The sequence below is a fragment of the Mustela nigripes genome, chromosome 9 (assembly GCF_022355385.1).
Source record: "Mustela nigripes isolate SB6536 chromosome 9, MUSNIG.SB6536, whole genome shotgun sequence".
Lineage (NCBI taxonomy): Eukaryota > Metazoa > Chordata > Mammalia > Carnivora > Mustelidae > Mustela > Mustela nigripes.
Window position 1 is genome coordinate 52,335,556 of NC_081565.1, and position 26,354 is coordinate 52,361,909.

At 37.5% G+C, this 26,354-nt stretch overlaps 1 protein-coding gene and 1 non-coding gene across 2 annotated transcripts in view; both read right to left on the reverse strand.

The window, feature by feature from the left end:
* Positions 1 to 26,354, reverse strand: part of CCDC171 (coiled-coil domain containing 171) — a 299,561-nt gene that overhangs the window by 202,036 nt on the left and 71,171 nt on the right. Inside the window, exons 8-9 of the mRNA XM_059411602.1 lie at positions 23,076 to 23,236; positions 6,129 to 6,267 (exon numbers count right to left, since the gene is read on the reverse strand). Of these exons, the coding sequence (XP_059267585.1) occupies positions 6,129 to 6,267; positions 23,076 to 23,236 (300 nt within the window). The remainder of the gene's footprint in view (positions 1 to 6,128; positions 6,268 to 23,075; positions 23,237 to 26,354) is intronic.
* LOC132025215 (U6 spliceosomal RNA) lies at positions 12,994 to 13,100 on the reverse strand. The gene has a single exon (XR_009406480.1). It is a non-coding gene; the product is annotated as a U6 spliceosomal RNA (small nuclear RNA).

The window sequence follows — 26,354 nt, forward strand, 5'->3', positions numbered from 1 at the left end:
ACACACAAAACAACACACACACACACACACACACACACATATTTTTTCCCCCAGGTCAAAGATGAGATTGAATATTCAAAACTTAGTAATTTATATAAGAATAAATTTCAAAAAAAGGAAAAAAATAAATTTCAAAAAGCTTAGTAAAAGAGCTTTATGCCCACATTATGAATTTAGAAAGCCAGCCATATAATGAACATTTTTTTTTCTTTTTAAAAAATTTTTTATTTATTTTTTAATTTCTTTTCAGTGTTCCAGAATTCATTGTTTATGCACCACACCCAGTGCTCCATCCAATACGTGCCCTCCATAATACCCACCACCAGGCTCACCCAACCTTCCACCCCCCACCCCTCCAAAACCCTCATATTGTTTTTCAGAGTCCACAGTCTCTCACGGTTTGTCTCCCCCTCCAATTTCCCCCAACAAAAAAATGAACATTTAAACACACAGATATACACATACACATTCGGTGAGTATTATTTAATAGTATTACATTTTTAAGGGCCACTAAAAAAGACTGAAAGGGACTTATATATTAGCAAAAATAATGTTCATATACAAATACTACTCTTATTCTGGAGGAATCAACTATTTTTTAGTAAAAAATCAGAAAAGAATACTTACTAGCCCATTAGTTTTTAAAACCTCCTTCAAAATCAGAGACATGTCATTCTAAAGTAAACCTAACAGATCATTTGAAGCACAAATGTTATCAAGAAACATTAACTTTACCACAAAGCATAGCAATCAAAGTGCTTTCTAAAATCCTATCTAATGCTAGCAATCATTGTATTATATAATCAGTTAAACCCCCAAAGTATAGGGAAAAAGCATATACTTGACCATTTTCAATCACAAGTTCTTTAGAGAATAAAATATTCTTTGAACAAAACCTCATGAGAACTAGAATTCCCTTTTCAATATATGGTCTCTCCTAGAGCTGTAACTAAATATTACTGAGTGGCAGAAAAACAAATCTCAAGAAATGATGGACTTAAAAAAATTTCATTGTAGAAAGCACAAAGCAAATCCTAATAATACCAATTTTAAAATGATAGCTCCCCTGCTTCAAGAGAAGCAAATATAAATACTCACAGTAATGACTAAAAGACCCAACTGGTTATGTTGAGACTCTGATGGACTTTAATAAGCATAATCACCAAGCAACTTAAATTAGAAAGTCAGTTTTATTTAGTAGTTGATTAAATCTTTATTAAATTCATAGATTGTGAAATTAATAGTTCAATTTTAATCAAAACTTCTTAAAGTCAAGTTTGATAGTGTATAACACTGAACACAAAACTAATTTTGTTAGATCTTTAGAAGTCCTATATTTAAATTCTATTAATTCTATGGCATTAAATATAATAAAAATATGCCATTCATTTACCAATCATATCGTTCAAAACCATACACTGAATAGGAGGAATTTCATTAATATAAAAGTAAAATTAAAGTCATCTGGGGGCATCTGGGTGGCTCAGTTGGCTAAGTGCCTGCCTTCGTCTCAAGTCATGAACTCAGGGTTCATGGGATCCAGCCCCCGCTTCTCCCTCTCCCTCGTTCTCTCTCTAATAAATAAATTAAATCTTTAAAATAAATAAATAAATAACAAATAAAGTCATCTGTGTTTATATTTCTTAAATACCAACAAAGGACTCAACATACTTAGTTTGGACCTTTCCAAAATTATGTTCTACATTTTTTTTAAAGATTTTATTTATTTATTTGACAGAGATCACAAGTAGGCAGAGAGGCAGGCAGAGAAAGAGGGGGAAGCAGGCTCCCCGCTGAGCAGAGAGCCCAATGTGGGGCTCAATCCCAGGACCCTGGGATCATTACCTGAGCCGAGGGCAGATGCTTTAACTTACTGAGCCACCCAGTTGCCCCCAAAACTATGTTCTATATTTATATTATATTTCCTGAAACAGAGAAGCTATCACTTTCCAACTGGTTTATTAACATTTCATGTATCCTGATCCCCTCCAGCTCTAAAAAGCTTAGTTACACACTTAGTTATACTAAGTTATACACCTATTACTTTTAAGTCTCAAAACTTCCTGAAGTCTTTGCATATTACTAATAACACCTTGATCTCACTAGTAATCCTAGAGAGGAAAGTGGCTTTAATTTTCTATTGCAATGCAACAGAGAAAATAAAGACTAAGACTTGAATAATGACCATGAACATGACCTAGACTGGAAAACAAGCTGTTACCTCAAAGGGAGAGAAAAATTACCTGTAGGTAATTTATGCTTCCCATCGATATTCTATAAAATACTGAAACTATTATATTCAAAAGAAATGTAAGTATGGGAAAGACACACTGAGGTACACGGCATCATGAGATATTATTAAAACAAAGTTTCATTTCCAAAAGCGAAAGGTGAAAGTTTCCCGTCAAGTCATTTCATCTTCAGTCAAAACCAATCATGAATTCAAAGCAAAGATAATAATAGCTAGCTTTGAGGGTGCAAAACTAGGAAAACTTGATTTTTTATGGTTTAAAAATTTTAATTTGACAGATAACTCGAGAAAATTTCTCAAAAACTTTCCCCCCCCCACCCCAAAGCCACTAATCTATTGGGGGAAAAAAAATAAAGGAATATGTATAAGAAAAATATATTTAGGAAAAGTGCTAGATTAATTTTTTATAAAAAAGAAAAACACATGGGGCGCCTGGGTGGCTCAGTGGGTTAAGCCGCTGCCTTCGGTTCAGGTCATGATCTCAGGGTCCTGGGATCGAGCCCCACATCGGGCTTTCTGCTCAGCCGGTAGCCTGCTTCCCTTCCTCTCTCTCTGCCCGCCTCTCTGCCTACTTGTGATCTCTCACTGTCAAATAAATAAATAAAATATGAAAAAAAAAAAGAAAAAGAAAAACACAGTACTTACTATGTAAAATAACAGTATATTCATTAAATAAAATTTCATTAACTAATTCTTAAATTTCATATTACAGCCAGGTAAAGTGATAGAGAACAACAGTTCTAATCAAAAAACAGAACAAGTTAGAAATCTCATTATAGGGAAGGGGAAAAGAAAGAGGAGCAGAAGAAACAAAAATGGAAGAAAATAAGACCTAAAGCTATGGGTTTATGAGATGAAAAATAGGAAAATAAGTTAGGTTGAAGCATATAAACTGTAGATCACTCAGGTGCAACCTGAATCATTAGCTCTTCAGCAAGGACCTATTACTCTCAGATCTGCAACAACATCTAGTAATCTATCAAGCTTTGCAGAAACAATTAGTCTTCAATCTTCTGCGCTATGATCAGAACAATGGTGCTTCACAGAATGAGGCCCAAACAAGCCAACAGAGGTTGCCCATGAGCTGTTAACTTGCCTTATTTCAGACCAATGTGCCAAATCGTAAAAGTTGAAAAAGAAAAACCTGTTAGCATCAAGTGAAATTTTTTCATCACCAAGCACTAGTACCCTCCATGGTGAATTAAGCCAGTCTTCTTTTATTTGTATCTAGTCACTGGAAAGCTAGAAGACCAAACTAGGGTTAAGTCTGTCAATTTATATTGGTGACTGGCTACACTGTTGCACTCTTAGTTGTAACTCTGGCTAACTTTCCAAACTCCTGAATACAGGGTCTATAAGCAAGAAGACCAAATCCATGATTCAGCTCAATGGCTCCAACATGGTTTTCTCCACCACTGATTCATGTCCTGAGCCAGGAATCAAGAAGTAGAATAGCCCGTGAAATTTGGGATAGCACATGAGAGTGAACAGGCAGTAAGTATGTTACATAGAGAGCCCTAAACGTCCTTAAACTTGACATCCAAAGTACTCCAGCTACAAATGTAACCAAACACTGAATACTATCAGTCCCTGAATCAGAACACACCGAGTATCTTGGGTTGAATGAAGACCACATATAACATTAGATCATCTGAAAGTGATAGAGTTTAAATTTTATCCCATCACGGGGCGCCTGGGTGGCTCAGTGGGTTAAGCCGCTGCCTTTGGCTCGGGTCATGATCTCAGGGTCCTGGGATTGAGTCCCCCATCGGGTTCTCTGCTCAGCAGGGAGCCTGCTTCCCCCTCTCTCTCTCTCTGCCTGCCTCTCTGCCTCCTTGTGATCTCTGCCTGTCAAATAAATAAATAAATAAAATCTTTAAAAAAAAAAAATTATCCCATCACAACATGTCCATCTGGTCAGCACGGATTTGGCCACCACTTCTTAATATATGCCAGAGTCTCCATCTTTTTTGACAAGGAGAAAAAAATATTCATTTTCTTCAATAACTACTATCACCAAGAATTGAAAATGAAGTAACCAAGTCTCTGCAGAAGGGATTCATGTAGGGACAAGACAAAGAAGGCACAGGTATTACTCTAGATTTTAAGCCCTCCCTCTTGGGATTCCCAGTAAACTGCAGAACCACAGTGTGTTGCATCAACCAAATACACACATCCAACAAACATTTATGGAGGCAAGCGTTACAGTGGAATATTCGTCCGTAAAGTAAAATGAATTATGTTAACCTCAATGCATTCACATTCTCTTGGGAGAGATAACACATGTCAGATTTGGGTGAGTGTTATGCTAAACTATGATGAAGATGCTAAACTATGATGAAGATGCTAAACTAAGTATGAAAGAAACACAAAGTTGGGGGCAACCGGGTGGTTCAATCAGTTAAGCATCTGCCTTCGGCTCAGGTCATGATCTCAGGGTCCTGAGACCGAGCCCCACATCAGGATCCCTGCTCAGCGTGGTGTCTTCTTCTTCTTCTCCCTTGCCCTTCCCCCACAGTGGTGCTCAGTCGCTCACTCTCTCTCTCTCTCTCTGCTCTCAAATAAATAAACAAAAAAATATTTTTTTTAATTTTTTTTAAAGATTTTATTTATTTATCGGGGGGGGGGGAGAGCGAGCACAGGCAGACAGAATGGCAGGCAGAGTCAGAGGGAGAAGCAGGTTCCCCGCTGAGCAAGGAGCCCGATGTGGGACTCGATCCCAGGACGCTGGGATCATGACCCGAGCCGAAGGCAGCTGCTTAACCAACTGAGCCACCCAGGCGTCCCTTTTTTTAATTTTTAAAAAGATTTTATTTATTTATTTCACAGAAAGAGAGATCACAAGTAGGCAGAGAGAAAGAGGGGGAAACAGGCTCCCTGCCGAGCAGACAGCCTAATTTGGGGCTCAATCCCAAAACCCTGAGATCATGACCCAAGCCAAAGGCAGAGGCCCAACCCACTGAGCTGCCAGGCGCACCCAAAAAGATTTTTAAAGAAAGAAACACAAAGTTGAGAAAAGGCAAATTTCTGAGTAGGAGGATGGGAGATGGGAAAAGAGGAAATCATGGAAGGCTTCACAGATTGCAAGCTGTCAGACCAGGGCATTACAGGATAGGAGTTTACTAATGGAACAAAAGAAAAGAAGTTCAGACAATACGGGTCCAAAAAAAAAAAAAAAATGGTGAACAGCCTGAACAAAAGCAAGAAGATATAAAAATATACAATGTGTTTAGGAAGCCAAGAGCACCCTAAGGTGCTGAAGCAAGAGAGTTAGAGGGCAAGGGACAGAGAAGAAGCTGGAAGAGTTAACACGGAGCCACAAAGAAAGAGGCCTTAGATTATATGGCAAGAAGTTGAACTTCATTCTGAAAACAACAAGGAGACATTGATGGTTTTTTAATAAAGTGATGATGACAAGATCAGATCAATATCTCAGGAAGACAAATGTGGCGATGGTGTGAAAGCTGGATTATTGGGGAATGAGAACAAAATGATAGGGTATGAAATGACTATAAAAGGGAGTCTTTGAAATCATTAGCTCTATTGATTATAAATCCTGATCCCCCTTTCACCTAGGTAACAATGCACCAAGGAAGGAAGGAAGGAAGAAGGGCAGGCCCTGAATAAATTCTAAAATAGTCTATAATTCAGTTTTTACTAATTCAAATAATTTTCCCACTTTTTCTAAAAAATAGAGGTTTTATTACATACATCTTTGTTGTAATCAGCATCTCTGGTTTTGAAATTTTATATCAATGGCACTAAAATTACTTTCGTGCTATTATCTCATGGCATGTAGTGAGGGGAAAAAAACCTGTTAAACATCAAATTTGACCCAATAAAGTAATTGCCATAGGGTTTTCTTTTTTATCCTTACCATTACAAGTTCTTCCTGTAATTCACTGCAACTTTTTTCATTATACTGGAGTCTCTTTGAAAGGTCTATAATTACTTTCTTATGTTCCTCGATCTCTTCATTTAGTTTCTTGTTTTTGGAGACATACTCTCTTTCTAATCTGAAAAGTTAAAGTGTCAGAGCAGAGTTTTCAAATATGGTTTTATCAAGTCCTATTATACAGTTTAACATGACTGACAGATGTATTATCTATCAAGTTTTTGTGCCAAAGGCCACCTCTCTTTTTTTCAAACAAAAAGGGTTGCATATTCTTAAATGAAAGACTTTAATGGAATAATACCTCACCCCTTTCATTAGCAGATATTTTACTAAGCCCGAGGTTATAAACAAAATCGATTTGGTTAGTGTTGATTTGGTCTCACCATTATTTTTTTTTTAAGATTTTACTTATTCAGGGGCGCCTGGGTGGCTCAGTGGGTTGAAGCCTCTGCCTTCAGCTCAGGTCATGATCCCAGGGTTCTGGGATCAAGCCCCGAATCGGGCTCTCTCTCAGCGGGGAGCCTGCTTCCTCCTCTCTCTCTCTGCCTGCCTCTCCGCTTACTTGTGATTTCTGTCTGTCAAATGAATGAATAAGGTCTTTAAAAAAAAAAAAAAAAAAGATTTTACTTATTCATTTGACAGAGATCACAAGTAGGCAGAGAGGCAGGCAGAGAGAGGAAAGGAAGCAGGCTCCCTGCTGAGCAGAGAGCCCGATGCGGGGCTCGATCCCAGAATCCTGAGATCATGACCTGAGTGGAAGGCAGAGGCTTTAATCCACTGAGCCACCCAGGTGCCCCTCACCATTATTTTTGATGAACAAAACCCACGTACCACAGTTCAATTAGCTCAGAACCTGCCTCAAGACAGAAAACAGTTCTACCAAACAATTTTCAAATTAAACTATAACGTTAGAAAAGGAACAAATGTTTTATTCCTGGATGTCCATGCAAATGGAATATGATGGAAAATAAAAATCCAAAAGAAAGAATCATCAAAAATCATCCACATTCACTGTGAAAACATATGAAATTCTTTACTTTTTGTTCTTTTTTAAGTTTTTATTTAAATTCCAGTTAGCTAACATACAGTGTAATATTAGTTTCAGGTGTAGAATTTAGTGATTCATTACTTCCATATAACACCCAGTGCTTCCTTAATGCCTTCCTTAATGTCCATCCCCCATTTAACCCATCCCCCACCCACCTCCCCTCCAGGAACCCTCAGTTTGTTCTCTATAGTTGAGAGTCTCTTATGGTTTGTCTTTCTCTCTTTTTACCCTTATGTTCATCTGTTTTGTTTCTTAAATTCCACATATGAATGAAATCGTATGGTATTTATCTTTCTCTGACATATTTCACTTAGAATGATAATCTCTAGCTCTAGCCACGTCATTGCAAACGGCAAGATTTCATTCTTTTTAATGGCTGAGCAATAGTCCATTGTATATACCACCTCTTCATCTATCTGTCAATGGACATTTGGGTTCTTTCTATAATTTGATTATTGTTGACAATGCTGCTATAAACATTACGGTAAATGCACCCCTTCGAATCTGTATTTTTGTACCCTTGGGTAAATACCTGTAGTGCAATTGTTGGATCATATTTTTAACTTTCTGGGAAATCTCCATACTGTTTTCCAGAGTGACTGCACCAGTTTGTATTCCCACCAACAGTCTAAGAAGGTTCCCTTTTCTCCTCATCCTCACCAACATCTGTTGTTTCCTATGTTGTTAATTTTAGCCATTCTGACAGGTGTGAGGTGGGATCTCACTGGAGTTTTGATTTGTATTTTCTTGATGATGAGTGATGTTGAATATCTTTTCATGTGTCTATTGGTCATCTGTATGTCTTCTTTGGAAAAATTCTGTATTCATGTCTTCTGCCCATTTTTAATTGGATTATTTGTTTTTTGGGTGTGTTGAGTTTTATAAGTTCTTTATAGATTCTGGATACTAACCCTTTATCAGATATAGCATTTGCAAATGTCTTCTTCCATTCCATAGGTTGCTAACTTTAAGTTTTGCTGATTGTTTCCTTCATTATGAAGAAACTTTTTATTTTAATGAAGTCTCAAGGGTTTACTTTTGTTTTTGTTTCCTTGCTTCAGGAGATATATCTAGTAAGAATTTGCTATAGACTGGGGCGCCTGGGTGGCATAGTCAGTTGGGCATCTGATTCTTGGTTTCAGCTCGGGTCATGATCTCAGGGTTGTAAGATCGAGCCCCAAATCGGGCTCCATGCTCAGCACTGTCTGCTTGAGATTCTCTCTCCCTGTCCCTCTGCCCCTCCCATTGTGCTCTCTTACTTTCTCTCTCTCTCTTAAATAAATAAATATATCATTTAAGAAGAAAAAAAAAAAAAACACAGAAAAAGAAGTTGCTAAGGTTAGACTCCTCTAACCAAAAGGTTACTGCCTATGTTCTCCCCTAGGATTTTGATGGTTTCCTCTCTCACATTTAAGTCTTTCATCCATTTTGAATTTGTTTTTGTGTATGGCATAAGAAAGTGTTCCAATTTCATTCTTTTGCATGTTGCTGTCCAGTTTTCCCAACAACATCTGTTGAAGTGACTGTCTTTTTTCTATTGGATATTCTTTCCTGATTCGTTGAAGATTAATTGACCTTATATAGTTGTGGATCCATTTCTGGGTTTTCTATTCTGTTCCATTGATCTATGTCTGTTTTGGGGCCAGTACAATACTATCTTGATCCCTATAGCTTTGTAATGTAACTTCAAGCCCAGAATTGTGATGTCCCCAGTTCTGCCTTTCTTTTTCAAGATTGCTTTGACTATTTGGGATCTTTTGCGATTCCATACAAATTTCAGGATTGTTTGTTCTAGCTCAGTGAAAAATGCGGTGGTATATTTTTTTTATTTAGTTTTCTCAGTGTTCCAAGATTCATTGTTTATATACCACACTCAGTGCTCCATGAAATACATGCCCTAGGAATTGCATTAAATGTATAGATTGCTTTGGGCAGGACAGACACTTCCAACAATATTTGTTCTTTCAATCCATGAGATTGGAATTGAGATCTTTCCCAGTTGGAAATGAGTTCTTTCAATCCATAAGAAATGGAATGTTTTTCCATTTCTTTGTGTCATCTTTAGTTTTGTCATAAGTGTTTTATAGCTTTTCAGAGTTCATTAGGTTTATTCCTAGGTGTCTTATGAATTTCGGTGTAATTGTAAATGGGATCGATTCCTTGATTTTTCTTTCTGCAGCTTCATTACTGGTGTATGGAAATGCAACAGGTTTCTATATGTTGATTTTATATCCTGAGATTTTACTGAATTTGTGTATCACTTCTAGCAATTTTTTGGTGGAGTCTTTCAGGTTTTCTACATAAAGTATCATGTTATCTGCAAATAGTGAATATTAGACTTTGCCAATTTTGGATGACTTTTATTTCTTTTTGTTGTCAGATGGCTGAGACTAGGACTTCCAGTACTACATCAAATAACAGTGGTGAGAATGGACATCTCTATCTTGTTCCTGACTATACAGGAAAAGCTCTCAGCTTCTCCCCATTGAGAATGATATTAGTGGTGGGTTTTTTCGTTAATGGTCTTTATTACGTTGAGGTATGTCTCCTCTATCCCTACTTTGTTGAGGGCTTTTATCAAGAATGGATGCTATACTTTGTCAAATGCTTTTTCTGCATCTATTGAGAGGATCATATAGTTCTTATCCTTTCTTTTATTAATGTGATCTATCATGTTGATTGATTTGCAAATATTGAACCACCCTTACAACACAGGAATAAAAATCCCACTTGATTGTAGTGAATGATTCTTCTAATGTACTTTGGATTTGATTTGCTAGTATTTTCTTGAGAATTTTTATATCCATGTTCATCAGGGATATTGGCCTGTAGTTCTCTTTTCTAATGGGGTCTTTAAGTGGTTTTGGAACCAGGGTAATGCTGATCTCATAGAGTCAGTTTGAAAATTCTCCTTCCCTTCCTATTTTTTGGAATAGTTTGGGAAGAATAGGCATTAAGTCTTCTTTCAACGTTTAGTAGAATTCCCCTGTGAAGTCATCTGGCCCTGGATTTTTGTTTGTTGGAAGATTTTTGATTACTGATTCAATTTCCTTGTTGGTTATCAGTCTATTCAATTTTTTTATTCCTCCCTGTTTCAATTTTGGTAGTTTGTATGTTTCTAGGAACTGATCCATTTCTTCCAAATTGTCCAGTTTGTTGACATATAATTTTTCATAATATTCTCTTATAATTGTATTTCTGTGGTGTTGGTTATTTCTCCTCTCTCATTTATTCTTTTATTTATTTGGGTATTTTCTCTTTTCTTCTGGATAAGTCTTTGAGGGGATTTATCAATTTTATTAATTTTTTCAAAGAAACAGCTCCCAGTTTCATTGATCTGTTCTACTGGGGTTTTTTTGTTTGTTTGTTTCTATATCATTTATTTCTGCCCTAATCTTTATTATTTCCCTTCTAATGCTGGCCTTAGGCTTCATTTGTTGTTCTTTTCCTAGTTTCTTTAAGTATAAGTTTAGGTTGCTTATTTGAGATCTTTATTGCATCTTGAAGTCACCCTGTATTGCTATATACTTCTTTCTTAGGACCACTTTTGCTGCATCCCACAGGATTTGGACCATTGTATTTTCATTTTCATTTGCTTCCATGTATTTTTTTTTAATTTCTTCTTTAATTTCTTGGTTGAAACATTCATTCTTTAGTAGGATGTTCTTTAACCTCCATCTGTTTATGGTCTTTCCAGATTTTTTTCTTGTGGAACACTTCAAGTTTCATAGCATTGTGGTTAGAAAATACGAATGATATGATCTCAATCTTTTTGTACTTGATGAGACCTGATATGTGACCTAGTATGTGATCTATTCTGGAAAATGTCCCATGTGCACTTAAAAAGAATGTGTATTCTGCTGCTGTAGGATGATATGTTCTGAATGAATGTAACTGTTTAGATCATCTGATCTAGTGTGTAATTCAAAGCCATTTTTCCCTTGTTGATTTTCTATTTAGATGATCTGTCCATTGATGCAAGTGGGGTGTTAAGTCTTCTACTATTATTATTACATTATTATGAACTCCTTTATGTTTGTTATTGTTTTATATATTTGGGTGCTTCCAAGTTGGGAGCATAAATACCCACAATTGTTAGATCTTCCTGTTGGACAGACCACTTATGATGTAATGCCCTTCTTTATCTCTTGTTACAGTCTTTGGTTTAAAATCTGGTTTGTCTGGAGGTGCCTGGGTGGTGCAGTTGGTTGAGCATCTGACTCTTGGTTTCAGCTCAGGTCGTGATCTCAAGGTCTTGGGATAAAGCCCCACATCAGGCTCTGAGCTCAGCTGAAGTCCGCTTGGGATTCTCTCTCCCTCTCCCTCAGTTCCTCCCACTCATGCCTAAAATAAATAATCTTTTTTTTTTAAATCTTTTAATTAAAATAAATAAATAAAATCTAGTTTTTCCAATATAAGTATGGATCCTCTGGCCTTCTTTTGATGTGCTTTTCCATGGTAAATGTTTTTTCTTCCCCTCACTTCCAATCTGCAGGTGTCTTTAGGTTTAAAATGAGTCTCTTGGGGCACCTGGCTGACTCAATTGGCATGCAGCTCTTGATATCAGAACTGTAAATTTGAGCCTATGTGGGGTGTAGAGATTACTTAAAAATAAAATCTTTTAAAAATAAAAAATAAATATAAGATGAGTCTATTGTAGACAACATATAGATAGGTCATTTTTTTTTTTAAAGATTTTATTTATTTATTTGACAGAGAGAAATTACAAGTACACTGAGAGGCAGGCAGAGAGAGAGAAGGAAGCAGGCTCCCTGCTGAGCAGAGAGCCCGATGCGGGCCTCCATCCCAGGACCCTGAGATCATGACCTGAGCCGAAGGCAGCGGCTTAACCCACTGAGCCACCCAGGCGCCCTAGATAGGTCATTTTTTAATCCATTCTGATACCCTATGTCTTTTGATTGGATTATTTAGTCCATTTACATTCAGAGTAATTATGAATACATATGAATTTAGCGCCACTTTATTACTTATTTTGTCACTGTTTCTGGAGATTTTCTCTGTTCTTTTCTAGTCTTTGTCCATCTGGTTTTTCTTTCCCACTCAAAGAGTCCTCTTTAATATTTCTTGCAGGGCTGGTTTAGTGGTCACAAGCTCCTTTTAGTTTTTGTTTGTCTGGGAAGCTCTTTATCCTTCCTTCTATTCTGAATGACAGCCTTGCTGGATAAAGTATTCTTGGCTGCAAGATTTTTCCCATTCAGGATGATGAATATATCATGCCACTCTCTTCTAGCTTGCCAAGTTTCTGTGGAAAGATCTGCTCCTAAACTTATTAGTCTTCCCTTGTAAGTTAGGGACTTCTTCTGTCTTGATGCTTTTGAATTTTTTCTTTATTTCTGTATTTTGCAAATTTAACTACACTATGTCTTGGTGTTGGCCTGCTTTTGTTGATTTTCATGGGAGTTCTTCGTGCCTCCTGATTTGGATGTCTTCTTCCTTCCCCAGATTAGAGAAGTTTTCAGCTATAATTTCCTCAAACAAACCTTCTGCCCCCTTTTCTAGCTCTTCTTTTTTTTTGGGGGGACTCCTATTATATGCATATTATTACACTTTCTGGAGTCACCAAATTCCCTAAGTCTAGTTTTATGATCCAAGATTTTTCTTTCCCTTTTTTGTTCAGCTTCATTATTTTCCATCTTCTGAGGGAATTCTATCTTTTTGTTTTTTTGACATAAAATGTATTGTTTCAGGGGCACAGGTCTGTGATTCATCACTCTTACACAATTCACACTGCTCACCATAGCATATACCCACCCCAATGTCCATCACCCACCCCTCCCTAAAAATATGAAACACTCCTTGAATTTGTATGTCATCCTTGTGCAGGGGCCTTGCTAGTCTTTTCTGTATCATTCCAATTTTAGTATACATGCTGCCGAAGCAAGCACAGGAATTCTATCTTCTATATCACTTATTCCTTCTTCTGCTTCTTCCATCCTTGAGGTAATTACACCCAGTTTGTTTCAAATCTTGGTTATCACATTTTTCATTTGGCCTGATTTGTTTTTAGCTCTTTTGCTTCTGCAGTAAGGGTCTCCCTGATGTCTTCTATGCTTTTCTCAAGCCCAGCTTATTAACCTTATGATTGTTGCTTTAAATTCAGGATTAGGCATGTTACTTAGATCTGTTTCGATTAGATTCCTGGCCATGATCTTATCTTGTTCTTTCTTTTGGGATGAAATCTTCCATTTTGGCATTTTGTCTAGGTCACTGTCTTTTTCTGTGTGTTAGTAAAACCTGTTATGTTTCCTGCTCCTGAGAGTAATGGCCTAATTAAGAAAGGTCATATAATGTCCAGAGCCTGGTACTTCAGGAAATAGCTCTAGTGTGTATTGCATGTACTCTGCTGCTTGTTTTCTTTGCTCTATCCTTCAGGTCAGTGGTCTGCAGAGTTTCTCCTTGCCTGCAGTGGGGAATGTTTGGACCCTGGCTAGGGTATGGAGTGTTTTAACTAGCTGTGCGCTGGTCTGCTTGTTAAGAAAACTGATACTATTCCCAGTAGAACTGAAGCTTTGCAGAACTGTATAGTCAGTAAACAAGGTACATGAAGGGGTTTGTGTTGTCTTTGCGGGGAGAGGCCCACTGCACTGATTCTTTGGCACACTTGCCTGAGAAAAGCAGTACCAGTGGAGCACAGGGTATGGGGCTTGGTGTGAGCAAGTTAGGCAACCAGTGTTGGTGCGGTGGTATTTCCTGTGAGGGCCAGGGTAGGGCAATGGTGCCAGCCAGCTCCTTTGTCCCTGGAAAGGGGAATTCCTGCTTGCTGCTGAGAAGCCCTCCCAGAAGACTGAACAATCTTCCCTCACGAGTCCCAGCAATTCCTTAGGTCACTGCCTTCACACTGTTTGTGTCCAGGTTGCTTGACCACCTTGAGCAGTGCAGTGCACTGTGGGCTCTATCACTGCCAAGCTGGCTGAGTTTTAAAATTCCATACTTTAAGGACCTGGTGTGGCAGGGACCTGCACTGGTCTTCTGGGGGAGGGTAATTAGTGCCGGGACTGATGCAGGTCTGACGCAGAAGAACAGTCACACCAGAGCACAGAAGCAGGGAATACACACTAAAGAGCCAGTGTCCAGGTTAGCAGCCCTCAGCAGGTGTCTCTGCACTTACGCTGGGGGGCAGGGGAGAAAATGGCACCTGCTGGCACCTTCATTCCCAGAGAGGCAATGTCACCTCTTTAAGATGTGCTCCAAGAAGGAGAAACCTTCTCTCCCCATGCATCTCAGGCAATCCTCAGATCACACCATCTGCCCCCAGGTTACCTGGCTGCCTTCTCCACAGGAGCACAGCAGCATCCACATGGCTCCACACCAGCCACACAGTGGATCTCTAAAACTCCAGTCTTTGAGTCCTACTGATTGCAAAAACTCATAAAAATCAGCTCCTCTCACTCTCCCAGGCAATGCCTTTGGGGAAGTATTCTCTTTGTGCCTATCTCTATGCACTCTCCTCTCACTCACCTTTCTTCACGACCAGGGCTCCTTCCCCTCTGCAGCATCCACAAGCCATTTCTCCCCCAAACCACATCTCCACATCTCCTACCTTCCACAAAGTGGCTTCTTCTCTCCCTCCAGTTGTGCAGTTTGTTCTGTCAATGCTCAGATCAATTTCTTGGGTATTCAGAATAATCTGACATTTATCTAGCTGTGTTTGAGGGACCAGGCAAGCCTAATACACCATTTTAGCCCCCTGCCCCACCACTACAAGAAATTCTTTTCAAAAGATTTGCCTTCCTATTTAAATTTTGCTCAGGCTGGCATTAAACTGTATTTACATTCTTGTATGGACATCTGATGAAAGGCAGCTTAGAACTATTTCAGTTTAGAATTTGTTGTAGATAATCCACTAAATGGGTAATTTTAATTCAAATTAAAGGGTTGCCACTATTTTTAATCTGAGATCTTCCTGATGAACATAGTAGATTTTACTCTCAAGAGTCAACATTCTTGGGACTCCTGGGTGGCTCAGTTGGTTAAGCAGCTGCCTTCGGCTCAGGTCATGATCCCAGCGTCCTGGGATCGAGTCCCACATCGGGCTCCTTGCTCGGCAGGGAGCCTGCTTCTCCCTCTGCCTCTGCCTGCCATTCTGTCTGCCTGTGCTCGCTCTCTCTCTCTCTCTCTGATAAATAAATAAAATCTTAAAAAAAAAAAAAAAAGAGTCAACATTCTTTTCTCTAGAATGAAATACAGATAACTCCAGTGCTAACCCTTTTGTATGTTCTGCTTTGGATCAAGGATATTCCAAAGTAGAATAGTTAAATATATATATGTGTGTATATATATGTATACATGTGTGTATACACACACATACACACACACACACACACACACACACGCTTCCCAGAAAGTAAGTAGAATAGTAAAAATGGATTGAAGTAGAGAAAAGATAACAAATACATGTAGGAATCCCAACATATAGGTAATAGAAGTTTCAAAAAAGAGAAGGTAAAGAAAACAGAAGAGAAGAAATCAGGAAAGTAATAAATACAAATATTTCCTAGAAATGAATTACTTGAGTCTTTAAAATTGAAGGAGCTATATGAATGCCCAAAATGAATGAATAAAAAAATACATGCTAGGCCCATCACCATGAAATTTCAGAACACTGGGAACATAGAGAAAATTCTAGTGTCCACAGACTATGAAAATATATACACATTATTTCTTTATCAAGCATTATAATATAAGATCGGTAAACCATTTCTAGATACTTCCCTATGTTTCCATACTTGTGACCACTCTGTATGAGTCTCCCGTGGAAAACATAGACCATATAAAAAATATCAGGAATCAAACAACTTAAGATTTCTTGACACTAGAACTTAATTAATACCCAAGTGAACTAAGAAAAAGAGAAAAGATCAAATAGACATCTTCAGAATGCAAATTTCAAAATTTTTCATCTGATGTAGAATTTCTCAAGAAGCTGCCCTACAAAGGGAGTAAATCAAACAGGGAGAGAGGGATGAGACCAGCAACAAGAAGTCCAAAATAGTAGAGAAGCAGAGAGTATCCCAAGGAAGATGGGGATGGGAAGTCCTAGGGATGACAGTGGCAGGGAGCCTAAAAAACAATTAGTCCAGGATGGAGAAGGTGGGGAGAAGGATGGATGTCTCTTACAAGAAACTTAAAACAATAGAATTGCTGAGGTACAGGAACATAATGAGGGATTATTCAGTCATATTAGAGAGTTCAAGAGTAATTCAGTGTTTGGTGCAATAAACAACAAAGAATATAATAAACTGTGCCGTGAAGAAAAATAAATATAACTTACCAAGAAAAATAAGTTATAGAAAAAATACCCCCAAATAGAACCCCTTAGGTAGGATGGGGGGAGGGTCGGAATTAAGTGTGTGCTGTGTGGGAGAAGGGTACAATAGAGATAATACGTAAGCAGTTGTGGGGGGAGGTAAAACAGGTAATATCTAACAGTGGGAACTAAAAACATGGCAGGATATGCATGTTATTCAGAAACAGGAAATTAAACATCAGAAGAAACAGCAATAAGAATTAAAAGCAGTTGCCTCAAGGGAGTGGAAATGGGTAGTAGAGACCAAGGGGCATGAAACTGTTGACCTTGCCATATTCTTTTACTTTTAGACTATGTACAAGCTAATTTGATAAAGTCAAAATTTTATGTGACTCTTAATCTCACAAAACAAACTGAGGGTTGCTGGGGGGAGGGGGTTTGGAGAAGGGGGGTGGGATTATGGACATTGGGGAGGGTATGTGCTTTGGTGAGTGCTGTGAAGTGTGTAAACCTGGTGATTCACAGACCTGTACCCCTGGGGATAAAAATATATGTTTATAAAAAATAAAAAATTTAAAAAAAAAAAGAAATTATTACCACTCAACAAATATAAAATTAAATGACTCCGTCACTTGGTGCTGGGTTCAAGTTCGAACTGGGTCCACTGAAATAGGGGGACACTCCCTGCTGTCACCAATGTCACATACAACCCAGGAAGTTGTCAGGTCCTAGGAGTCTGGCAAAGCCCCACCAAGGGTAAGGAGTTAGGCAGGAGTATAACAAAGGTTAAAGGGAGCCCCAACTCTTTGAACTCCAAAGGAGAAGCATCAGGACTTGGCCAGTGGAGGATTTAGCAAGAAAAGTGAAGGGAGAGGAAGGAAACCTGTAGCTAAGGTGCCTTCTTTCCTGCTAGATTCCCATTCTATTATTTTTCTAAAGGAGCTCAACTAAAAACTTCACCACAGGGTGCTTTAACAAATATTCATCTTTGGTCTTTTATACAGAATGTACACACTATTACTGCTAATAAATCATAATACTTTTGTTATTTTTATACTTTTGGATGATATATATATATATTTTAAGATTTTATTTATTTGACAGAGAGAGAGAGATTTCAAGTAGCCAGAGAGGCAGACAGAGAGAGAGGAGGGAGCAGGCTCCCTGCTGAGCAGAGAGCCTAATGTGGGGCTTGATCCCAGGACCTTGGGATCATGACCTGAGCCGAAGGCAGAAGCTTTAACCCCCTGAGCCACCCAGGCACCCCTAAATGATATATTTAGAAAAATAAAGAAATTCCTAAATAATGAGTGTAATGAAATAACTAAATTGAGATTCAGTCCTTTCAGTATATCTTTGATAGTCCTGTTTTAAATTTAATTTTAAACTAGATTTAAAGTTATCATGAGCTCCTTCCCTCCATCACTGCCCACCAATCAGTTACCACAGCTAATGAACACCTGACATACAGAAAACTCTAAAAAGTTTATTGAAAAGCTTTAGTTTCATACTATAACTTTTAGATGCAAAAAAAAAGATTTATAATTAAGAATATTTAACTACAGAAATAAAGAACAGATATATATCCTATCTAAAATTATATATCGAATATATATATTTATTAAAATAGCCCTTTTTTAAAAGATTTTATTTATTTATTTGGGAGAGAGAAACATAGCGAGAGAGGGAACACAAGCACAGGGGATGGGAGAGGGAGAAGCAGTCCTCCCTCTGAGAAGGGAGCGTAATGTGGGGCTCGATCTCAGGACTCTGGGATCATGACCTGAGCCAAAGGCAGACGTTTAATGATTAAGCCACCAAGTGCCCCAAAACAGCCTGTTATTGTTATTAAATTCTTAACTGAGCTCTTTAAAATATATATGTAAAATATATGTAAATATATATATATATATATTCCTTTTAAAATACATGTATACATATACATTCCATCTAAAATAAGTTCATGCAGAAAAGTTCACTGTTATGAAACTGTTAACCAAAATTATAAATCCAAACTAGACACACAGCCTTCTTCTCTTGACCTAGATCCACCCGGGAAAAAACAAGCTTAAGAACTGTAACCACAGGCAAAGTTCAGGCAGCATTTTCTCTATAACATCATCATTACCAGTTTTGCTAAATTAGTTTTATCCAACAGGTAAAACAATGTCCTACCCCAAAACTCCCTGCTCTCAGAGTTGTAAAATAAAGGTATCACTTACCTTAAAGACCTAAAATCTACCAAGTTTCTTTTGGAACACATTATCCAAAACTTAGAGCTACTTTGAAAAATTAATATTTGACAGTTTGTGACTCTAAAATATTTTTAAATGTTTTTTAAAGAGGATTCTGAAGGAAAGTCAGAAGCACAAATAGAAAATAAAATAACTGAACTAATCACCCCTCATGTCATACCATTTCTTCTAACACCACACATCCCTGGAACGGAAGTGGCAGTGAATGCAGAGAAAAGGAAGATATGATGGGGAAGAGAAGTCACAGGAACTGAGTTGCAAAATGAGAAGTGGGTTTTAACTACTATTTAATTTTTATTGTTTATTACTATTAACTTTATTATAATAGTAGATATATAGGGATAAAGAACAGATAGGAGATGTTGTGTTAAAGTATTTAGGATTGTTAGCTGGTGCTTAGTTGAAATATTTAACTAGTACTTATAATTATTAGTTGACACTTACTTATTGGAATACAAAATTTGCATAAAATATTTCAAGCACCAAAACACAACTAATAGCAAAACAAATAAGGGGAGAATCTGCTTTGGGGTCCAGTGAGAAAAGTACATAGGTTGGATGGAATAGACAAGTGATGGGTATTAAGGAGGGCACTTGTTATGATGAGCCCTGGGTGTTATATGTAAATGACAGATCACTGAACTCCACTCTTGAACCAATATTGAACTATATGTCAATGAACTAGAATTTGAATTTAAAAAAAAAAAAAGAAAGGAAAGTTACATAAGTCAAAATCTTGGAGCTTGGGGCTCCTAGCTGGCTCAGTCAGTGAAGCATGCAACTCTTGATTTGGGGTTATGGTTCGTGCCCCACGTTGTGGGTAGAGTTTATTTAGAAAAAAAAAAAATCCTTAGCTTAATTGTTAGCAGGTCCTTTACAATTCCTCTAGTCCAACTTTTGCAGGACTCTCTTCTTCAATATCCATAACAAAGAATCACCCACCTTCTGTTCTGAACTTCCCAAGGCAGGGAACTCACTAGGTCCGCAAAAAGCCTATTATTTCATTATTGAGAGAATTGTTTGGGAGTACAGTCTGGCTTCTAACAGTTTCACTTGTAGGTCCTAATTATTACTTCAAAGCAACAGTAAAGAAGCCTGCACTATATTCGTGGGACGCCTGGGTGGCTCAGTGGGTTAAGCCTCTGCCTTCGGCTCAGGTCACGATCTCAGGATCCTGGGATCGAGGCCCACATCTGGCTCTCTGCTTAGCAAGGAGCCTGCCTTCCCCTCTCTTTCTGCCTGCCTCTCTGCCTACTTGTGATCTCTCTCTCCCTCTCTCTGTGTCAAATAAATAAACAAAATCTTTAAAAAAAAAAAAAAAAAAAAAGCCTGCACTATATTCTACATAAAGGTTCCTAAACAGATTTATATATATAAATGGACAGATTCAAACAGTGGTTCATAGGAAATTAAGAGGGTGAGTCTTAAGAATAACATTCACAATATGTCATCTAAGTCATCCCAAAAAAATTCAGTTCAGAATTACTGGTTTAGGGGTATCTGGGTGTTTCCATTGGTTAAGCATCTGAGTTTGCCTCAGATCATGATCTCGGAGTCCTGGCACCAGGCCCAGCATTAGGCTCCCTGATCAGTAAGGAATCTGGTGATCCCTCTCCTTTTATCCCTCTCCCCCTGCTTGTGCCTATGCTCTCTCTCTCTCACTCTAATAAATACATAAAATCTTGGGGAAAAAAATAAAGAATTCCTGGTTTAAAATATTATAAACATTACTACTAAAAGTAATCTCAGGGTGTCTGGGTGGCTCAGTGGGTTAAAGCGTCTGCCTTCGGCTCAGGTCATGATCCCAGGGTCCTGGGATCGAGCCCCATATTGGGCTCTCTGCTCAGCAGGGAGACTGCTTCTTCCTCTCTCTCTGCCTGCCTCTCTGCCTACCTGTGATCTCTGTCTGTCAAATAAATAAATAAAATTTTTAAAAGTAATCTCAGAGATTTTAAATTTTTCAACATCGGTCTCTTTTTTTAATTTAAATTCAATTGGGACGCCTGGGTGGCTCAGTTGGTTAAGCAGCTGCCTTCGGCTCAGGTCATGATCCCAGCGTCTTGGGATCGAGTCCCACATCAGGCTCCTTGCACAGCAGGGAGCCTGCTTCTCCCTCTGCCTCTGCCTGCCATTCTGTCTGCCTGTGCTCGCTCTCTCCCCCTCTCTCTCTCTCTGATAAATAAATAAAATCTTAAAATAATAATAATAATAATAATTTAAATTCAATTAATTAGCATATAATGCGTTACTGGTTTCAGAGGTAGAGGTCAGTGATTCATCAGTCTTACAGAACACCCAGTGCTCATTACATCACATGCCCTCCTTAATGTCCACCACCCAGTTACCCCATCCCCCCACCCCCTCCCACTCAGCAACCTTGTTTGTTTCCTAGGATTGAGAGACTTTTATGGTTTGTCTCCCTCTCTGATTTCGTCTTGTTTTATTTTTCCCTCTCTTCCCCTATGATCCTGTTTTGTTTTTCAAATTCCACATATGACTGAGATCATATGATAAATGTCTTTATCTGACTTATTTTGCTTAGCAAAATACCCTCTAGCTCCAACCACGTCATTGCAAATGGCAAGATTTAATTTTTTTGATGGATGAATAGTATTTCATTTTATATATATACACTACAACTTTTTTATCCATTCATCTGTCAATGAACATCTAGGTTCTTTCTACAGTTTAGCTATTGTAGACACTGCTGCTGTAAACATTGGGGTGCACGTGCCCCTTTGGACCACTACATGTGTATCTTTGAGATAAATACCCAGTAATGCTATTGCTGGGTCATTAGATAGCTCTATTTTCAACTTTTTGAGGAACCTCCATACTGTTTTCCAGAGTGGCTGCACCAGCTTGCATTCCCACCAACAGTGTTAAGAGGGTTCCCCTTCCTCCACATCCTCTCCAACTCCGTCGTTTCCTGACTTATTAATTTTAGCCATTCTGACTGGTGTGAGGTGTGCTATCTTATTGTGGTTTTGATTTTTATTTCCCTGATGCTGAGTGATGTTGAGCATTTTTTCATATGTTTGTTGGCCATCTGGATATCTTCTTTGTAGAAATGTCTGTTCATGTCTTCTGCCCATTTCTTGATTGGATTACTTATTCTTCAGATGTTTGAGAAGTTCGTTATAAATTTTAGATACTAGCCCTTTATCTGATAAGACATTTGCACATTTCTTTTCCCACTCTGTCCTTTGTCTTGGTTTTGTCAACTGTTTCCTTTGCTCTGCAAAAGCTTTTTACCTTGATGAAGTCCATATGGTTCATTTTTGCCTTTGTTTCCTTTACCTTTGGAGATGTATCTAGCCAGAAGTTACTGTGGCCAAGGTCACAGAGGTGGCTGTCTCTGTGCTCCTCTAAGATTTTGATGGATTCCTGTCTCACACTTGGGTCTTTCATCCACTTTGAGTCTGTTTTTCAACATCATTCTTTCAAGTCAGTCTTTCAAGCGTCATATTTATGATTTTGCCACACCCATAACAATCACTACTATTTAATAATACTTTAATTCATTTCTTAAGTTAAATGAAGTATTTTAAGATAAACCTTGATATTGTTATTGTAAGTGGGAAACCATTATCTATTTGTCATAGACAAACTAACATTAAATATAAATACATAACTCTAATGTAGCAACCTATTATCATGTCATGTACCAATGGTGGTATGCATTCCAGCCTATAGGAAGAAATGGTTTAGAATATCTCCTATCAAATTTTTTGGAAACATATTAAAGAATTATAAACTTTTTAAAGCATCCCACAGAACATTCCAGATGAAAGGCTTTTGAATTGAAAAACATTAAAATCAGGAGGAGTCAAAAAACACTTACTAGTTGCGTGTCCCCATTAAGCCTCTATTTTCACATCTGTAAAATAAGGATTAAAGGAGCAGCTACCTCATGGTGTGTTCTATAAATTGAATGAAATCATGCAATGCTAGAAAGCAGGTGAGCAAAGAGTGCTATTAGCCCCTACTATTATTTCTGTAGTATGAGAAAATCTCAAACATTAGCCCATCTCCATATAGACCTTTTTTTAGGTGGCCTAGAAATCAAGATCTTTAAGATACTGTATTATATCAATAAATGCAAAATACATTAACACATTTACTCTCTAGTGTAAAAACTGCACTTCAGAGACTACATGGAATAGCCATTATACTTCAAAAGCCAAAAAAAGCATTTCCATGTTTACCTATACAGAGAAGTCTAGGTATGTTTTATGAAATCATTTATCTGCAATCTAGCACAGACACTAATGAGAGCTATATCTAAAATACTACACCGTCATACTCATGTAAGCTTCATAAATTCTTTATAAAGAATTCTACAATAAAACACTTACAAACTCAGTTTTGCAAAGCTCTCTTGCGCGTTATGCTTTTCTCGCTCATATGCACTTTCAACTTCTTTGAATTCATTCTTGATCATTTCCAAATCTGCAACAGCTTCTGCTTGGCTGGCCTTTTCCACCTGCAAAGCGCCTTCAAGGTCTCGAATCCGTAACTGCCAGATGACAGAGAAGTAGTTAAAACGAGCAAGGAAATGCTAGCTTCAAAGGCTAGTCAGACTGAATAGAGCTCTTTATTAGCAGCAGTTTATCATTCATCCAAACACTTCTTCCTTTCTGCTTTGGTTTAAAAAGGAAAATAAACAAAAGACCGTGTATTCCCTTTCTCAACATGTTTAATGGAAGGGAGGAAGAGGGGAAGAATAGTTAACTGTGCTCTGGAAATGCCTGATCAAAGTGCTGAATTTTGACCTACTATTCCATTTGGAGACTTCTTTTATAAAACATAATGAAACTAGTGGTTTGAGGAAACAAAAGGGAAATAGCCTTCCCCTCTTATGAGAAACATCATTACAGTCCCATGTTTAGAAGCCCATGAAAGTTAACATCTTTTTTATTCCTAGAGATTTTTTACTATAGAAAAGTAAAACTTGTATTACTTGTTTTTATTACTTATATTACCAAATAATACTATTTGACTAAAATATTAATGAGTGTAGTTATATGATATCTAGGATTTGCTTCAAAATGCTATGGGGCTGGGGAGTAGATGGGGGGAGCGGTGAGGGGGTGGGGGGGAGCCCATTGTACCATTCTCTCTACTTCTGCATATACTTGAAACTTTACATAATAAAACACTTTGATAGATTCTACATAAACATCGACAGTAGAACAGATAAACAATTACATTCCCATTAAAGAATAACATGTAGCTATAAAAAAAAGCTGTAAAACAACTTTTGAAAAGGAAGCTCTCCATGTGGCTCTCCATGTGGTGTTAACACAGACTGAAAAAGCAACGTCCACATCAGTGTATACAGTATGCTATATTTTGGGTAAACAAGTGGGAAAAATTAAGTAGCAGGCAACATGGTGGAGCAAAAGGAGCAATAGGAGTGAAAGCAAGAGTTCTCGATCATTTAATATTGTTTGGATTTTTGAACAGGTGGATATTTTACCTTTTTCAGAAAATTAAATTTAAAAACTAAAAAATAGACTGCTAGGGCCAGAAAAAGTGGGGAGTGGTAGAAAATGTTTTACACTAAATAGAATATGGGCTTCAGAACCATAAAGCTCACAGCTCTACAAACTTTTGTGACCTGTAGTATATTACTAAAACTCCAAAGGCCAGAGGTTCCTCATCTGTAAACAATAAATAATGGTGGTAATAATAATAACAAACAGACTACCTACAGGGTTATTACAAAGATCTAATGAGATAATATTCATCTAATATATATTTAATATTACATATGTATATATGTTTATTTAATAAATTTTTGGATAAATATTTATTCAGTACTTAATATGTGCCAGGCAGTGAGCTAGTGCTCAAGATATACAATAATCACGAAAATACACAGTCCTAGTTTCGAGGAGCTCCTAGTCTTTAGGAGAGGAGAGATCATGACAGAATGTGGTGTTTCCTATCACAGAAACAGGCACAAAGGGCCATAAAATCAGAGGAAAGCTAAGAACAAGCCTCCTGGGGAGGGCAAAAGCCAATCCGAGGTAAGAAAGATGAAGTCACCAAGAAAAGAAGCCTAGAACAACAGGAAATTGTTTTGTAAATCAATCCATACAAACAGTAAGCACCAGAAATTATTATTTGTAATTCTTCAAAAATATTTTGGAATAATCAAAACATTCTTACACTAAAGTAAGGACACAGAATAGAGCTGGAGATACAGCTTGGTAAATTTTCAAATTTGGTCTTTTAAATTTTATCTTTCTTTGCTGTTTTGTCCGAATCCAATGTTGACAAGTGAAATAATAGATCTAGAAAACATTTTCTTCTGTCTGCATTGCTATCTTCTTTCAGAAAATAAGCACACTCAATCACAAATGATAAACCAAGCCAACTGAAAGAGAAGTCAGCTTCAAATTAATAATTCTGAGTCAACTCTTTGATTCTATTTTCTCATTTTTATGAGAATAAATTTAACAACATATTTCAAACATACATTTAACTACAGTTTAAGCTAAGATGGTGATTAATTACAACTATTTAGTGGTCTCATTTGCTTTTAAACTAATCTGAAACTGAATTTTACTAGATGTACCTCACTGAAAATACTTGTCAATATTTATAGATATATGGGTCAAATATAAACTTTGGCTTTTTTCTGCATCATAATGTGGAGTTAAATATCAAATATAAATTTTAATAAAAAATATACATGTAATAATCTTTATTTTTGTAGCTAATAACTATATATCCCCAGGTATAAATTATAACTACATTGAAAAACTTAATTTGGAATTATACTTCCTTCATAAATTTAAAACTTTAGGCTTATTGCTTATTGATGCCATTTTGGGTGATTCAATCATTTAAAAAAAAAGGTAGGGGCACTTGGGTTACTCAGTCAGTTAAGTGTTTAACTCTTGATCTCAGCTCTGGTCTTGATCTCAGGGTCATGAACTCAAGCCCCTCATTGGGATCCAGGCTTAGCTTGCACAAGTTTGCTTAAAATACAAAATGCACTCAAATACATGGACCTGAGAATTTTACAGGTAAGGGGGACATTTCATTAAAGATAGAAATTTTTAAAAATTTTATTATATAATTCTTATAAGCTTAATTGCATCCTATATTAAGACCCATTTAAACAATAAGGTATAATTTTGCAAAGTTTATTAAAATTTAATATAAGGGAAAAGTGTAAATCTTAAAAATAATTCAAATTAAATTAAGGAACTGAGGGGCACCTGGCTCAGTCAGGAGGGCTTGTGACTCTTGATCTCAGGGTTCTGAGTTCAAGCCCCATGCTGGGTGTGGAGCCTACTTCAAAAAAAATTAATAAACTAAGACGTTAGATTTCTGGAACTTCATATGAAATTTTATACACAACACAGGCCATGGGCCAGACATGGTCCATGGGCAGTAGTTTGCCAAGCCCCTGTTGGAATGCCTTCACTTCCCTTAGAAATTACTTCTCGGGGTGCCTGGGTGGCTCAGTGGGTTAAGCCACTGCCTTCGGCTCAGGTCATGATCTCAGGGTCCTGGGATCGAGTCCCACATCGGGCTCTCTGCTCAGCAGGGGCCTGCTTCCCTTCCTCTCTCTCTGCCTGCCTCTCTGCCTACTTGTGATCTCTCTGTCAAATAAATAA